The 17,142-nt window shown below is 46.4% G+C and overlaps 1 protein-coding gene across 4 annotated transcripts in view; it reads left to right on the top strand.

The window, feature by feature from the left end:
• The first annotated feature begins 957 nt into the window (after nucleotides 1-957).
• CAMK2A (calcium/calmodulin dependent protein kinase II alpha) overlaps nucleotides 958-17,142 on the top strand; it is a 411,160-nt gene continuing 394,975 nt past the window's right edge. For 2 of the 4 annotated variants that reach the window (XM_077468290.1, XM_077468289.1), the window contains exon 1: nucleotides 964-1,634. In XM_077468290.1, coding sequence (XP_077324416.1) covers nucleotides 1,573-1,634 — 62 coding nt within the window. In that variant the 5' untranslated portion in view covers nucleotides 964-1,572. Of the gene's footprint in view, nucleotides 1,635-17,142 lie in introns of all 4 variants that reach the window. The other 2 variants (XM_077468293.1, XM_077468291.1) reach the window with 2 other exon arrangements.

Below are 17,142 nucleotides of genomic sequence, written 5' to 3'. Positions count from 1 at the left end.
GAACATAATAGCATACGTTGGGGGTGGATAAGAGAAATCATAGAAGTCCCTGCAGCTTATCAGCCATCGCTGCCTTCTCTGCAGGCTTTTAATTTAAAGTACACCTGTCATTTAAAATAATTTAAAGTGGAAGTAAACCCTCCTATCGCTTTCAGCCAAGGAAGCTGCCATCTTGGCCTTTGTTTAATCTTCAACTGTCATGAAACTGCACGTGATCAGTTATGACACCAGCCATTGGATGGTTTGACAGTTTGGTTGAGAGCACAACCAATGTGACAGTTAGCATTTCCGGCATGCCAGGAATGCAACTGTTTTTTGAAACTATTAAATCGATGGGTTTACTTCCACTTTAAGCTACTCCCATGCACAAGGTGCCAGAATACATGCATTTCCTGCTGCCCCATGGCACGCAACATATACATACAGATACCAGAAAGAGTTAATTTACTGCCTAAAGTAAGAAGCTAAGAAAATGTGATGGCATTATATGGCAGCAACAGTGATTGCTGTTTCTTAAACACCATGGAGCAGAAAATTCTGTTCTCTTGAACAATTAACTTAGCAGGAAAAAAATGTTGCTTGGAAACAATTTGATACCTGTCTATTGTAAAGTATCAATCATGGTTGCCATGGTAACAACATCCTGTCTTCCTGGGGACCGACGAGGAAGCTGTTGTTACCATAGCGATCCATCAGCTAGTACAGAACAGGGTCACTGTCCATGCATATAATTTGGATAGATCTAAGACGCCGTTGCAACACCACTGTCCTTTGTGTGTTCTGTGCCTGTGATTGAGCTCTACACTCACTTAACACCCTTTAGCATTCAGGATTTAAAAAAATAAATAAAAACTCGGGAGCAGTGTAAAGAGGGGGGGGGGGAATGATGTTTGGGAAGTAGTTGCCCTGGCAACAGAGTTAGGGCGTTTCAGAGGGTGGTTGCTATGGATACGTGGATGCTGACGACGGCTGATAAGGTTGGGAGAACAGATCGGCTTCATGCTTATCTGCAGGCTTGTCAGTCAGAGTCCCTGCCTTCCTCACCTTCACGATAGCAGCAGGGACCAGGCAGAACAAGCATAAGCCACAGGGAAAAGAAAATACATACATAGGTCTAGGTATAGTGCCAGGCAGCCTGCAAACAACATAGCGGAGGAAGAGCAGGAGAAGCAATACAGACTGAGAGAGACTCAGTATTTAGTAGATTGAAAGGTGACCGTGGCGGAAATAAAAAAAAAAAAAAAAAAAAAAGCTAAAGCAACACTTGAGAGATAGCTACATATGAGAACATTTTTATATCAATTTAGGGTAGGTGGAGCACGTGTCAAAGTGAGAAAAGCGTAGCGACAAGAAACCAAGAAGAGGGCGAGAGAATAAAGGGGGGCTAGAGAGGCATTCAATCACAGGGGCATATAAGAAAAAAAAAAAACAGACTGCATCTTTTTGTATTTTTCGAAAGAGCTTCTGCTATTGTACAACGTGAAGAGGTTGCACCTGTCCTGCCAGCTGCTTGTGACATCTTTATCCTGCTACTACTGAACATCTCTGGGGTTACCGCAGTGTGAACAAGGCATGGCTACCATCACCTGCACACGTTTCAGTGAGGAGTACCAACTGTTCGAGGAACTGGGAAAGTAAGTTGCATCTTTTTTATGAAAGCCCTACAGGTCAGAATAATAGGCAGTCATGTTTTAAGAAGGCAATGGTGTATTATCATACAAGTGACATTTTGCAAAATGGATGTTTTCTATACCTGCTTTGGTGATGATTTTGGAAAAGTTTGGGCAATTAAAAGGTAGCACTAGGCTTCTTTAAGTGGCAAGTGTACCTGAGGAGCCTTCTACTGGGTGGCATGTAAGGCTTAAAGATTCTATTATAGGCATGTTTTGTTCAGGGGCTGTGAGGTGGCATGTCGATTAGAAGCTTCTAGTAGTGGCATATGGGCTTCTGTTAGGTGGCATGCTGACGCTTGGAGCTTCAAGAAAGTGGCATTTGGAATTATCTCAAGTGGCATGCTGACTAGGAGCTTCTATAAAGTGCCATTTGGACTTGTTTTTAGATGGAATGTTCACTAGGAGCTTCTAGCAGAGGCGTCTGGACTTGTTTTAGGTGGCATATTGACTAGGAGATTCTAAAAGAGACATTGGAGCTGTTGTTAGGTGGCATGCTAACAAGCGGCTTCTAGAAGTAGCATCCAAGCTTGTGCTAGATGGAATGTTGGCTAGGAGCTTTTTGAGGTGACATCTTTTGCTAGGTGGCATGTTGGCTAGGATTTTCTAGAAGTGACATCTGCACTTGTGCCCAGGACCATATTGACTAGGTGCTTCTGTAGGTGGTATGTGTGATAAGATACATCTGTTTAGCACCATGTGTGGCTATAAGCTTTCATAAGAAGCATGTGTGACAGTGGTATTTGATAAAATGCATGTATGGCAATGAGCTTCTATAGTGATATGTGTGCCCAGGAGCTTTAGTGGCTTGTAGACGGCATGTGTCTTTATTACTTGTCCTTCTCTATTGTAAAAACATGGCTGTGTTTTTAGATAGGGGGTCGCAAATATGCTTTAAATCTACCTGTCAAAATCTGTGTTCCTACTGGGAAAGTATTCTAGCCCTTGTAGTTTTATTGTTGTACACTACTGCAACTCACTCCTCTTTGGACTACCTTTACATATGCTATCCCCCCTTCAGTCCATAATGAATGCTGCTGCAAGACTCATCCACCTTACCAACCGTTCAGTGTCGTCCACCCCTCTCTGCCAATCCCTGCACTGGCTTCCACTCACCCAACAAATAAAATTCAAAGTATCAACAATAATTTACAAAGCCGTCCACAACTTTGCCCCCAGCTACATCACTAAACTGGTCTCAAAATACCAACCAAGCCGCTCTCTTCAGTCCTCCCAAGACCTCCTGCTCTCTAGCTCCCTTGTCACCTCCTCCCATGCTCGCCTACAGGATTTCTCCAGAGCTTCTCCCATCCTTTGGAACTCCCTACCTCAATCTGTCCCCTAATCATCCATCTTTTAACTAATACACCTAATCTATCCTGCTTTTAACTAATACACTGTTTTACTTTCTCCATCAGCTCATCCCTCACAGCTGTTACCTTTTGTATCAATTGACCCTCCCTCCTAGATTGTAAGCTCTAGCAAGCAGGGCCCTCTGATTCCTCTTGTACCAAATTGTAATGTAACTGAAATGTCTGCTTTCATTTTGTAAAGTGCTGCGCAAACTGTTGGCGCTATATAAATCCTGTATAATAATAATAAATAATAATAATACACCAGTCATAGCTATGCTTGGTGCACAGTATAACCTTTCCAGGTACTGTTCAGCATTATTTTATAGTGATTTAAACTGCTTACTTGTCTTTGATAGTACTCTCAACCGGAAAGCACATTTTCCTGTGATATGTCGGACTGGTGCCGAAATGCAGAAGAGCATATACAATACACATGCACAGTGTTGGTGTAGTAATCAGTTCCCATCGGTGACAAGTTCCTCTTAGAAAACTGTCAGTGGCATATGGTTTTTCAGCGTACAGGGAATTGGCTCACTTTACAAGAACCAAGGACATCCTAAACCTCCCAACTGGCAGAGAGTCAAGAACCTGTGCTATCTGACTGAAGACTGACAGCATTTCCTTAAATATATTATATGCATAAACACTATGTGACTGTATTTATGGATATAGCCAACATAATCCCAAAAGGAATTCAGCTTATCTATAGCCATAATATGCTAATTATACCTGGGAATGCATTTTAGATAAATATCTGTTGAATAACCCACTAAATTGTATTGCTTTACAATAACTTGGTCGCTGCACGCCACAAGTATAGAATCTGTTTATGCTCTTTGAAGAATTCACCAAGCCTATGATAAATGGCTTAATGTATTTATTATCACTATGTTGAAAATACATCATACAAAAAAAGTCAATCCTCAAAGAACAATTTAGGGCTGTGTTGCTGAACCCTTTTTTATCGGTGCCCCAAGTGTCAAAGTACAGCTTTATGGCATGTTGGTGGGTTGATAGAATTGGTTTGGCAAATAGTCCTAAAGATGAACAAAGTTCAATTGCTCACAGCTCCTTATAGGGATTTTACCTTTCATGAATTTAGACCAATTAGAGAAAATTGTTGGTTGTTAGGTAGTTGTTATCCTATTAAATAATGACACAACTGTCAATGTGTTATTGATCATGACTACTCTTTGATTATTAAATGCCACCACTGTCAGCCCAACTTTGACTGTGGACTGCTAAACATAAAATTCCCCAAATGACATCAAGCTGAATTCCAAACAGCTTAATTTACAGATAAAACAGATATATGAAAGCTGTTTTACTTGGAATTGGAATTGGAATTTTCTGTCTATCTAGACCTGAGGTTTTCACAGCTCTTCCACACTGTACAGCCCTAGAATGGGATGGATCTTTCTATAGCGCATTTTCACTTTCACTTACAGGTCTTCTTCCTGCTCCTACCCTATGACCTCATACACACCTTTAGATTTTCTGCAGATTTTTTTCGTCAGATTTACCAAAACCATATAATATGAGGTCACACCTTAAGAGTTTCAATTTGTATGAAATTAGGCAGGCCCTTGCACTACATGGTCTTAGTAAATCTGAAGACGAAAATCTGCAGAAAATCTAATAGTGTGTATGGGGCTTATGACTAACCAATAGATCCCAGTCTGAACCCATCTAAGTTATCCTGCCAGGGTGTCCCCTTGTATACATGCTGCAGTTTAGGGAATGCCTCGGTCACTTATGATTGGTGGTGGCAGGCAGGATAGCTCAGGCAGGTTCCAATTGGGATCATAAACACACCTAAGCTCATCCCTACTAACCAGTGAAAGGAGAAGCAGAACACCAATAAGAAAATCTGTCATTCTGCTCTCTCCTCCTATCAACATGCTCCTTGCACTGTAATACAACCGATTGGCTGCTTGAGCTGTTTCTCCCTTCTGCATATTGACATCAAAGATAGTATGCAAAAAGCTTACAGTACAAGTGAATTCATTTTCTTTATTGTACAACCACAACGTCACAATTGGTCTTGAATTTTTCTGAGACGTCAACTGGTAAATGTGCAACTGCTTGCATTTTGATGACTGGTTCCCTTTAAGATAGTTTTGGTTTTGGGCTCCCAAAATGTATGATTTTGTATTAGGCTTTGGGGACACATCTTAGCTGCAGATGCAAAGACTGCTCATACATATTATACAAATACTTTTCCTCACTGCTTATTGCTAAGTTATGAGTTTGATTGCCCAGAGTGTTGGCGGATTTGCTAAGCGCCAACATATTGCTCTACCTGCTTCTGGGACTATGTATGCATGCTGGAATGTATGGCATTGATTTAACCCACGGTATTGTGAACAGCTAATTATGTCTTTTTTTTTTTCCTTTCCTTGTGCGGAAAATCTGCCCCCTCCCCTTTGTGCTTTTTAAAGCAGCTCAAATCCTGTTGCTTTTAACAGGTTCAGTACTATGGAGGTCATCATTTCCATAGGATGTCTTTATCAGCTCCAGCGTGGCTATTTTCAATCCCCAGAGGCATTGGGACAATTGTTAATTTAAACATTGATGGTTAAGCCCCCAGAGAGAAGCGGGTTTAAAAGCATGCAGGAGGAAAAATGAATTTCATACACCCCCAGATAGAATGGATGTTCTGACAGCCTCTTCCCACCCACTGCAGTGTAATGACATCCAACACAGAAAGCCTTAATGGGAGACCCCACGCTGCTCTCAAACAACCCTTAGAGCTTTAGCAAAGGAGCAGAACGATACTTTGCCACTTCTTCGTTGATGGGCTGCAGATTTTACAGCATCAACAAGTCACTCTAAATAATATGGCATGTGTCTTCCGTATGGGTTTATTTGCATTCAATTGGATCTCAAGACTGCCCAGAAGGGTAGTGTGCTTTTTATTGGACTAAATCTAAATGTAATACAAACACTGACTTGTTTATTGATCCTGTGTTGCCCTGGCCAAAAAAAATAGATTTTTCAAAAAAAGAGAAAAAAAAAATTTTCAGGCTGGAATTCTAGGCATCTCTTCGGCAGTTTTTTTTTTGTATCCTGTAAAGCGGGGATATGCAATTAGCGGACCTCCAGCTGTTGCAAAAACTACAAGTCCCATCATGCCTTTGCCTCTGGGTGTCATGCTTGTGGCTGTCAAAGCCTTGCTATGCCTCATGGGACTTGTAGTTCTGCAACAGCTGGAGGTCTGCTAATTGCATATCCCTGCTGTAAAGACTCTGCTTTGTGTAAAAGATAGACACAACAGGCGGACATTCAGCAATCCATTTACGATCAAGTCCATTAAGGCTCAAGTGAACCTAAATTGAATTTAACTTAATTTAAATTTTAATTAGCTAAATCATCTGCAGGTGCACAAAAAATAAACAAAGTGTGCAGTCTTACAATTAATTTTCTTCAGAAAACAGCCACATCCTGAGTAGAAAAGCCTTTCCACTGTTAGCAAGCTGCAGAAGAGGACCCTTGCATGGTAGAAGTGGTCTTTCTCTACAGAGGTCCCAGATGCTAAGTCAGGCCTATAGCTCTGCCCCGCTCATTAGACAGCCATAGAGCTGGCTGTACACTGATCAAACTTTGACCATTACAACGAGGACTGGCCGCATTTTTACCATTGTATGGCTGTCCCCACTTAAAAGAAGTTGGTCGTTTTATTGATTTCCGTCAAAGAGACATGTTGGAAAATATTTCATCTATAAGCAGCTATAGCCACTCAGCCAATGGGGGTTTCACTATCTATCTCACTGACTGAACGAAAAAAATCAAATGTGTATTGGCAGCTTGACTCTGACCTTATGGGAGGTGTATCAGGCTTTTGCAGAGACAGAGAGACCACTGCTTCCATACAGAGAGCAAGGGTCCTCTCTACAGCAAGTTTCTAGGGGACAAGTGTTTCTACTCAGGCTGTGTGTGCTTTCTAAAGAAAGGCAACTTTCACAGACTATTCACAACTTTTGTTTTGATGCACCTGGTATTTATGGGGTCACAAATATGCAGTGCCTCTAGTGTCATGGCTGGCTGGCTGGCTCTTCAGCTGTTACTGCCGGGGGGGGGGGGGGGCGGCATAGGCTGGTGGTGCTTAAAAGGAGCAGCTTGATGGGCTGTGCCCTTTTTAAGGCCACCCTCCTCATATCTTTATATGAAAAATGTGGCTACTCAGAAGCAAAATGGCTGGCAGCCACAGGCATCAGAGAGATCTGGTCAGTAGCAGTGTTGGGACACGTAGCACTAGATATAAGAAGTAGGCCTGTGCCCTGGGAGCCTTGCCTGATGCCCATGCTGCAGAGACTCTGGAGGGGTTTGGACCCCCTCCACACACCCCTTATCCATGTTCCAGCCTGTCCACGATTCAGAGAGATCTTGTCTGTGTGGCCTTCTTAGGTTGTCTAAATCTTCTCTGCCAGGCTTGCGTATCTAAAGAACTAAATTGTAATTATATTGCAGCATACTAGTCCTTACTAGTACATACAGGGTGGGTGGGAGTCCTCTATCCATCTCACTGATTGAACAAAAACAATGGTGTATCAGACTTCTGCAGAGGGACCACTGCTTTCACACAGATGGGTGTTTAATAGGTAAATATAAGACTTTGTACAACTTTTGTTTTGATGTACCTAGCATTTTTGGGGTAAAAAACATGCAGTATACTTAGTGCAGGTGTCAGGAGAATAAAATTTAAATGCAGAGGTCAGGTGTATGTAGTGCGAATAGTTCAGGGGTCAAGTGTAAGTACAGAGGAAGAGGTCATACGTGGGAAAAGCAAAAATTGCAGGAGTCAGAAGTATACTGTATACAGCCCCACATCCTCTATGATTCTTTTCACTACTAACATCTTATGTTTAGTACAGCAGTGCCTACTATTCACACACCTTGTATATTTACACATGTTTCCCCACCTCCACTCCTTGCCTGTCCCCGATTCTGTCCCTGATTCAGCAAGATTTTGTCTGTGTGGCCTTCTTAGTTTGTAAAAATCTTCTCTGCCAGGCTTGTGTATCTAAATAAAATAAAATTTTAAGTGTATTGCCGCTTACTAGTCCTTAGCCCTTGTACACACGGTTGGAGATTCCGACTGAATTTGTCCGATCGGAGCGTTTTGTCGGATATTCCGACTGTGTGTGGTCTACATCGGACTGTTTCCATCTGAGTATCCGACGGACCAAGTTTTCCAACTTGTTGGTAAAATTTTCCGACAAAATGCTCCGATCGGACATACTCCGATCATGTGTAGAGAATTCCGATCAGACAAAGTGCCACGCATGCTCAGATCAAATTCCTACACCAAAGCTATTGGCTACTAGTGTGAACGTAGTCCCGTCGTAACGAAATAACGTCATCACGTCGGATTTTCCGACAACTTTGTCCAACCGTGTGTATGCAACAGTTTCAGACAAAATCCGTCGGACAAAATCCGACGGATTTGGTTGTCGGAATCTCCGACCGTGTATACAAGGGCTTAGATGTGGTGTTGCATCCGTTTGTTATTTTTCATGCTTTTTTCTTTTATTTTCACTTGATGATCCTGCTGGTAACACACTTCTTGTCCCAGGGTGAAAACGCTCAATGACTGTACTGCACCTCTGCAGAAGCAGCTTTCTCACCCTGGGCAGCTTTTTTGACTATCAGGACCTCCCCCTCTACTCCTCACCATTAGTGATGGCCGAACGGTTCGCCCGGCGGTCGTTTCGCGGCGAATTTCCGACTTTCGCCGTCCGCGGGTTCGAACGCCTTTTTCCGTCGTTCGCCCCGGCGGACTTACGTGTTTAATGTATACAAGAACTTTAACCTTTCGTGACACGTTTATCATGTGTTACAGGACAACCAATTGAGACATGACAGCTCATGGACACTTGGACATTCCCCCTAACCTATAAATACACCCGATCCGGTGGCCATTTTACATTCTTTCTTCTGTCACTGTAGGGAAAGGATCCTGTGTGGAGTAGGGACAGAGAAAACGCTAGCTATTTGGTACACAAAAGTTCTTTTCAGGACTGGTATAGGTGTTAGGTCAGCAGCCTGAGTTTCTTTTGTCAGTTTAGATAAAGGGACAGAGCGCTGTATGCTGCTATTTTAGGGACAGCTCAGCCAGATTAGTCTTTCTTCATCATCATCATCATCATCATCATTAGCTGTTACTATCAGGTCCACAAAAGAGCTGTTCCAGCTAATCGTTCCAGCCTACTCTTTTTTGCCAATTTGTATAGGGACAGGCAGGAAGCAGTGTGTCAGGCAGTGAGGATAATTTTAAAGACTTGCTGTTACTATTAGTTCCACAAAGGTTCTTTTCAGGACTGGTATCAGTGGTACGGTAATAGGCTTGTACACGTATAATATTCTTTCTTCCAAATATAGAAAGAATATTATACTTGACTGCTGCCCTTCTGCTGCAGTCTGCTAATCATTCACAACTCACTTGTTCCACAAAGCTCTTTATCAGGACTGGTAACTTGGTCTGTCTAGGGTGCTACGGTACATAGGCTTGGGTGCGGTACAGTCTGCTGTTCTGTAAGGACCGCTATCGGTCCACAATACATAGGGTTGCCGTGCACTACTGCTGACCGCTGCCCTATACTGCAGCAGTCCTTCATTGGTATAGGGACTGACGTACAGTCTGCTAATCACTAACACACAACCTGCTTGTTCCACAAAAGTTCTTATAAGGACTGGTAACTTGGTATAGGGTGCTACGGTACATAGGCCTGAGTGCGTTACAGTCTGCTGTTCTGTAAGGACCGCTATCGGTCCACAATACATAGGGTTGCCGTGCACTACTGCTGACCGCTGCCCTATACTGCAGCAGTCCTTCATTGGTATAGGGACTGACGTACAGTCTGCTAATCACTAACACACAACCTGCTTGGTCCACAAAAGTTCTTATAAGGACTGGTAACTTGGTATAGGGTGCTACGGTACATAGGCCTGAGTGCGTTACAGTCTGCTGTTCTGTAAGGACCGCTATCGGTCCACAATACATAGGGTTGCCGTGCACTACTGCTGACCGCTGCCCTATACTGCAGCAGTCCTTCATTGGTATAGGGACTGACGTACAGTCTGCTAATCACTAACACACAACCTGCTTGTTCCACAAAAGTTCTTATAAGGACTGGTAACTTGGTATAGGGTGCTACGGTACATAGGCCTGAGTGCGTTACAGTCTGCTGTTCTGTAAGGACCGCTATCGGTCCACAATACATAGGGTTGCCGTGCACTACTGCTGACCGCTGCCCTATACTGCAGCAGTCCTTCATTGGTATAGGGACTGACGTACAGTCTGCTAATCACTAACACACAACCTGCTTGGTCCACAAAAGTTCTTATAAGGACTGGTAACTTGGTATAGGGTGCTACGGTACATAGGCCTGAGTGCGTTACAGTCTGCTGTTCTGTAAGGACCGCTATCGGTCCACAATACATAGGGTTGCCGTGCACTACTGCTGACCGCTGCCCTATACTGCAGCAGTCCTTCAGCGGTATAGGGACTGACGCACAGTCTGCTAAACACTAACACACAACCTGCTTGGTCCACAAAAGTTTTTATAAGGACTGGTAACTTGGTATAGGGTGCTACGGTACATAGGCCTGAGTGCGTTACAGTCTGCTGTTCTGTAAGGACCGCTATCGGTCCACAATACATAGGGTTGCCGTGCACTACTGCTGACCGCTGCCCTATACTGCAGCAGTCCTTCATTGGTATAGGGACTGACGTACAGTCTGCTAATCACTAACACACAACCTGCTTGGTCCACAAAAGTTCTTATAAGGACTGGTAACTTGGTATAGGGTGCTACGGTACATAGGCCTGAGTGCGTTACAGTCTGCTGTTCTGTAAGGACCGCTATCGGTCCACAATACATAGGGTTGCCGTGCACTACTGCTGACCGCTGCCCTATACTGCAGCAGTCCTTCAGCGGTATAGGGACTGACGCACAGTCTGCTAAACACTAACACACAACCTGCTTGGTCCACAAAAGTTTTTATAAGGACTGGTAACTTGGTATAGGGTGCTACGGTACATAGGCCTGAGTGCAGTACAGTCTGCTGTTCTGTAAGGACCGCTATCGGTCCACAATACATAGGGTTGCCGTGCACTACTGCTGACCGCTGCCCTATACTGCAGCAGTCCTTCATTGGTATAGGGACTGACGTACAGTCTGCTAATCACTAACACACAACCTGCTTGTTCCACAAAAGTTCTTATAAGGACTGGTAACTTGGTATAGGGTGCTACGGTACATAGGCTTGAGTGCGGTACAGTCTGCTGTTCTGTAAGGACCGCTATCGGTCCACAATAGATAGGGTTGACGTGCACCACTGCTGACCGCTGCCCTATACTGCAGCAGTCCTTCAGCGGTATAGGGACTGACGTACAGTCTGCTAAACACTAATACACAACCTGCTTGGTCCACAAAAGTTCTTATAAGGACTGGTAACTTGGTATAGGGTGCTACGGTACATAGGCTTGAGTGCGGTACAGTCTGCTGTTCTGTAAGGACCGCTATCGGTCCACAATAGATAGGGTTGACGTGCACCACTGCTGACCGCTGCCCTATACTGCAGCAGTCCTTCAGCGGTATAGGGACTGACGTACAGTCTGCTAAACACTAATACACAACCTGCTTGGTCCACAAAAGTTCTTATAAGGACTGGTAACTTGGTATAGGGTGCTACGGTACATAGGCTTGAGTGCGGTACAGTCTGCTGTTCTGTAAGGACCGCTATAGGTCCACAATAGATAGGGTTGACGTGCACCACTGCTGACCGCTCACCTATACTGCAGCAGTCCTTCAGCGGTATAGGGACTAAGAGTTTTGTCACAGGGTCATTTAAAAAATGACATGCAGAGGAAGAGGCAGGCCCTTCCGCAGGGGTGGTAGGGGTAGGGCAGGAGCAACAGGCTTGAGCCAAAGTGGGAAGTTGCAGAAGGTGCGTTCAATTACTTTAAAGGATGCACCAGACTTGGTTGAGTGGCTCGCTCAGCCTTACTCTTCTGCACCCTCCTCATCCTCTCGATCTGCACCCTCTTCTTCACTCTCTGCTATGTGCACCCCCAAAGACACTACCACCAACAACACGACCACCACCACCACCACCACATACCTTCCGCTTGAGTCACTGGAATTATTTTCCGATCCATATCAAGAGGACATTTCTGATGCGCAGCCACTCTTGGTATTGGATCAGGAAGAGGAGGTAGCAACAAGCGCTACTCAGCAGTCTGACGCCAGTACCCAGATCAGCCCAAGGAGGAGGTTGGTCCCCGGTGTTGCTGCCTACTCTACTTATAGCGGTGGGGAAGGTGACGTTGATGATGACGTGTCTAGTGATGTCACGTGGGTGCCCACAAGAGAGGAAGAGGAGGGGAGTTCAGAGGGAGATATGGACCAGCAGATAGGGAGGAGAAGCAGCAATGACTTACATTGCACAGCAGGGACAAAGCAGACTGCAAATGTATCAGGAGCGAGTCATCGACCATGTACGGTCACATCTGGCGCTCCCAGGACACCGGCACATGGCTCCGCAGTGTGGGCTTTTTTTAACGTGTCCGCTGCTGACAATAGCGTTGCCATCTGCAATCTTTGCAGTCAACGCGTTAGTCGCGGTAAGCCCAATACTCACCTAGGGACGACCGCCTTAAGAAGGCACATGAGCAGCCATCACCGAGCCCAGTGGGAGCAACGGAACACACAAAGCCACACTGCAGGCTCTCACCGTCCAGCCTCGTCTTCTACTTCTCCTTCTCCTCTCTCCTCACAATTGTCCTCCACTCCACCTTCCATCACGCCAAGCTCACATTTTTCTGCAAAAAGGCAGGCTTCCGTGGGCCTAATGTTTGAGCGTAAAAAAATGATGACGCCGGATAACCCTCTTGCCCAACGGTTGGCGGCTGGCTTGTCAGAACTCATAGCCCGCCAACTACTGCCATATAAACTGGTGGACTCGGAGGCCTTTCGCAAATTTGTGGCCATTGGAACACCACAATGGAAGGTCCCAGGAAGGAAGTATTTCTCAGAGAAGGGCATCCCAGAGCTATATGGCCATGTTCAGCGGCAAGTGAATGTATCTCTGGCACACAGTGTCGGTGCCAAGATACATCTGACCACAGACACGTGGTCTAGCAAACACGGGCAGGGAAGGTATATCAGTTTTACTGCCCACTGGGTGAACCTTCTGACGGCCGTCAAGCATGTAACCCGTGGCACCCGTGTAGATTTGGTTTTACCGCCACGGATTGCATGCAGGCCTGACTCTTCTTCTCCTCCTCCTACTCCATCCTCCTCCCTCTCCTCCTCAGCTGCCTCCTCCTTTTCCGCTGCTAGCGTCTCTTCCACTGCACCGCCCAAGCTCCCCAGAACCTATTCCACATGCCAGGTGAGACGTTGCCATGCCGTGCTGCGTCTGTTGTGCCTGGAAGCAAAGAGCCACACTGGCCCGGCACTCCTTTCAGCTTTGCGTTCACAGGCAGATGAGTGGCTAACACCGCTCAATTTGACAGTTGGTAAAGTGGTGTGTGACAACGGTGCCAATCTGCTTAGCGCATTGAAACAGGGCAAAATCACGCACGTGCCGTGCATGGCACACGTCTTAAACTTGGTCGTGCAGCGATTCCTTGTCAAATACCCTGGGGTCCAGGACATCTTGCGGCAGGCAAGGAAAATCTCGGCCCATTTCAGAAGATCTTACACGGCCATGGCTCGCCTTGCTGACATTCAGCGGCGACACCATCTGCCGGTCAGACGTCTTATTTGCGATTGCCCGACGCGATGGAACTCAACCTTCTATATGCTTGATAGGCTGCTCCAGCAGAAACGTGCAGTTAACGTCTACCTGTATGAACTCTGCGAAAGAAACGGTTCTGGGGAGCTGGGTTTTTTTTCACCGCGCCAGTGGCTGCTCATGCGCGACACATGCAGACTTCTGCGGCCATTTGAGGAGATCACCAAACTGGTCAGTCGCAGCCATGGCGCCATCAGTGACATGGTACCTTATGCCTTCTTTCTGGAGCGTGCATTGCGTCGTGTCATTGATCAGGCTGTGGAGGAGCAGGAGCGGGAAGATGAGGAAGTCGCAATGCTGGATGAATTCCCAGGGGGGGCTACTCTATCTGAGACAAGTCAACAACAGGAGTCTGATGAGGAGTCAGAGGAGGATGGTGCCGGGGCGGATGAGCAGGAGCAAGAAGAGCATGCTTTAAACCTTTCTGGGATCCCTGTTGTGCGAGGATGGGGAGAGGAGAATGAAGAGGACGACATTATCCTGGATGATGAGCAGGAGCCAGGCCACCACACCGCTTCCACTTTAGTGCAAATGGGGGCCTTCATGCTCCAGTGTTTTAATAGGGACCCCCGTATAAAAAGCATGAGGGTCAAGGACCAGTACTGGGTGGCAACGTACTTAGACCCCCGGTACAAACACAAAATGGCGGAAATGTTACCGCCGTCGCAGAGGGCTGTCAGAATGCAGCACTTCCAGGCCTTGCTTCGAGAAATGCTGCATTCTGCTTTTGCGTGCGCTGGCAGAGGAGCAATTCCCACTCCCAGAGAAGGATTTGCGGGTACCAATCCAACAGCGCCTGCAAGAAGAGGCCGGTTTGAAGATGTGTTGGTGACTTCGGATATGAGGTCATTCTTTCAGCCGACCCATCGACAGGTGTCATCCGGATCCAGCATCAGGGAACGCCTAGACCGTCAGGTGTCCGACTACATTGGGTTAACGGCCGATGTGGACGCTCTGAGGAGTGATGAACCCCTAGACTACTGGGTGGGCAGGCTTGACCTCTGGCCAGAGCTTGCCCAATTTGCAATCGAACTGTTGGCTTGCCCCTCATCCAGTGTCCTGTCCGAAAGGACGTTCAGCGCAGCAGGGGGGATTGTGACCGATAAGCGTACTCGCCTAGCTCACCACAGTGTTAACTACCTCACATTTCTAAAAATGAATGAGGCATGGATCTCGGAGGAATTCAACACATGTGATCAGTAGACCATGTATATGTCTATAAACAATTTTTGGAATCAAGCACACAGACCTTCTTAATTCATTTGGCTCACTTCCCTGACCCAAAAAAGCACACCGTACTATATGCCCCTACCCTCCTCTTTGAAGAGGTTGAGCGGTGTCATATTTCTACTGGGGCTGCTTATTATGAGGGGTTCCCACCATCCCTGTGCTGTGCTGACTTCCTCCTGGGTGTTCTTATTATGAGGGGCTCCCACCATCCCTGTGCTGTGCTGACTTCCTCCTGGGGGTTCTTATTATGAGGGGATCACACCATCCCTGTGCTGTGCTGACTTCCTCCTGGGGCTGCTTACGGTGCTGCTGTCAGCGCTGTATGTCACGGAGCTGCTGTCAGCGCTGTATGTCACGGAGCTGCTGTCAGCGCTGTATGTCACGGAGCTGCTGTCAGCGCTGTATGTCACGGAGCTGCTGTCAGCGCTGTATGTCACGGAGCTGCTGTCAGCGCTGTATGTCACGGAGCTGCTGTCAGCGCTGTATGTCACGGAGCTGCTGTCAGCGCTGTATGTCACGGAGCTGCTGTCAGCGCTGTATGTCACGGAGCTGCTGTCAGCGCTGTATGTCACGGAGCTGCTGTCAGCGCTGTATGTCACGGTGCTGCTGTCAGCGCTGTATGTCACGGAGCTGCTGTCAGCGCTGTATGTCACGGAGCTGCTGTCAGTGCTGTATGTCACGGAGCTGCTGTCAGCGCTGTATGTCACGGAGCTGCTGTCAGCGCTGTATGTCACGGAGCTGCTGTCAGCGCTGTATGTCACGGTGCTGCTGTCAGCGCTGTATGTCACGGAGCTGCTGTCAGCGCTGTATGTCACGGAGCTGCTGTCAGCGCTGTATGTCACGGAGCTGCTGTCAGCGCTGTATGTCACGGAGCTGCTGTCAGCGCTGTATGTCACGGAGCTGCTGTCAGCGCTGTATGTCACGGTGCTGATGTCAGTGCTCTGTATTACGGTGCTGCTGTCAGTGCTCTGTATCTCCTGCACCCTCTTGTTTGCCTACCCTGGTCCCTGACCTTCCCTCTCCTCCATTGCCTTCATTAGCTCCATAGTCCTGAATTGTCAGAACAATTTCCCAAATAAAAAAAAAATGCTTGTAGTTATCGATCCCAAATTCACCTCATACATGTATTATGCTATTGTCCAGGTGGTGGGACTACGTGCTACCCCCTAATAATTACCCCGTGGCCGCAAATTCGACCTAAAGGTTTGCGAAATTCGCCTCCCATTGAAGTCAATGGAGCCCGCGGCGAACGGTCGTTTTCGCGAACGTTTGTGTCCGTTCGCGTTTCGCGTTCGCGAAACGTCCCGTCGGAAGTTCGTCCATCACTACTCACCATAACATAGAGGGGAAAGGTTCTGACAAATAGGTATTTTATGCATGTATCAAACATATAACAAAATGCTTTCAATATTATATTTAACAGACCAAAAGGCATTAAACAAAAGAAGTTCAATGTTAGGCTCCATGCACTCTGGCGTAAAAAACTTTGCTTCTACAGGAGTTTTGTGTTCTGCCTGTAGAAGCAGCTCAGTGTTATCCTATGTGTCCATGTAAATTAGGATGTTAAGAGGCATATTTTGAATTTAACATTTAGAGGCAGGAGAAAAAACCCTTCTGGTTTGTGTTTCTGATTGGAGCTTGGAGGCAGAAAAAATGTAAAACTCTCCTAAACTTGTCTAAACTTTGTACGAAAAAAAATGCCCTATGAGTGTATTGTACTCCTGAGAGAAAATAAAGTTTTTAAGCCCAGTGTCCATGGAACCTTAAGGTTGACATACCCTTTAAGACAGTAAGTTGGCCTATGTTGACTTCAGTGAAAAACCTCTGTTCTATGTGATAATTTTTGTGAAAACTGCTGCTAGAATGCCTTAGAGACAGAATGTTCTTTATCCACTTGCCGACCGCCGCACGACGATATACGTCGGCAGAATGGCACGGGCAGGCATATGGGCGTATATATAAGTCCCTGCCTGCCCGCGGGTGGGGGGCCCGATCGGGCCCCCCCCCGGTGCCTGCGGCGGTCGGCATTTCTTCGAGAGCGATCCGGGATGAGGGGGCGGCCATTCATTCATGGCCACCCCCTC

This window comes from Lithobates pipiens, unplaced genomic scaffold, assembly GCF_037356315.1.
Source record: "Lithobates pipiens isolate NorthernLeopardFrog02 unplaced genomic scaffold, aLitPip1_a1.2 Scaffold_8, whole genome shotgun sequence".
NCBI lineage: Eukaryota > Metazoa > Chordata > Amphibia > Anura > Ranidae > Lithobates > Lithobates pipiens.
This window is presented reverse-complemented; position numbering and strand designations above follow the sequence as displayed.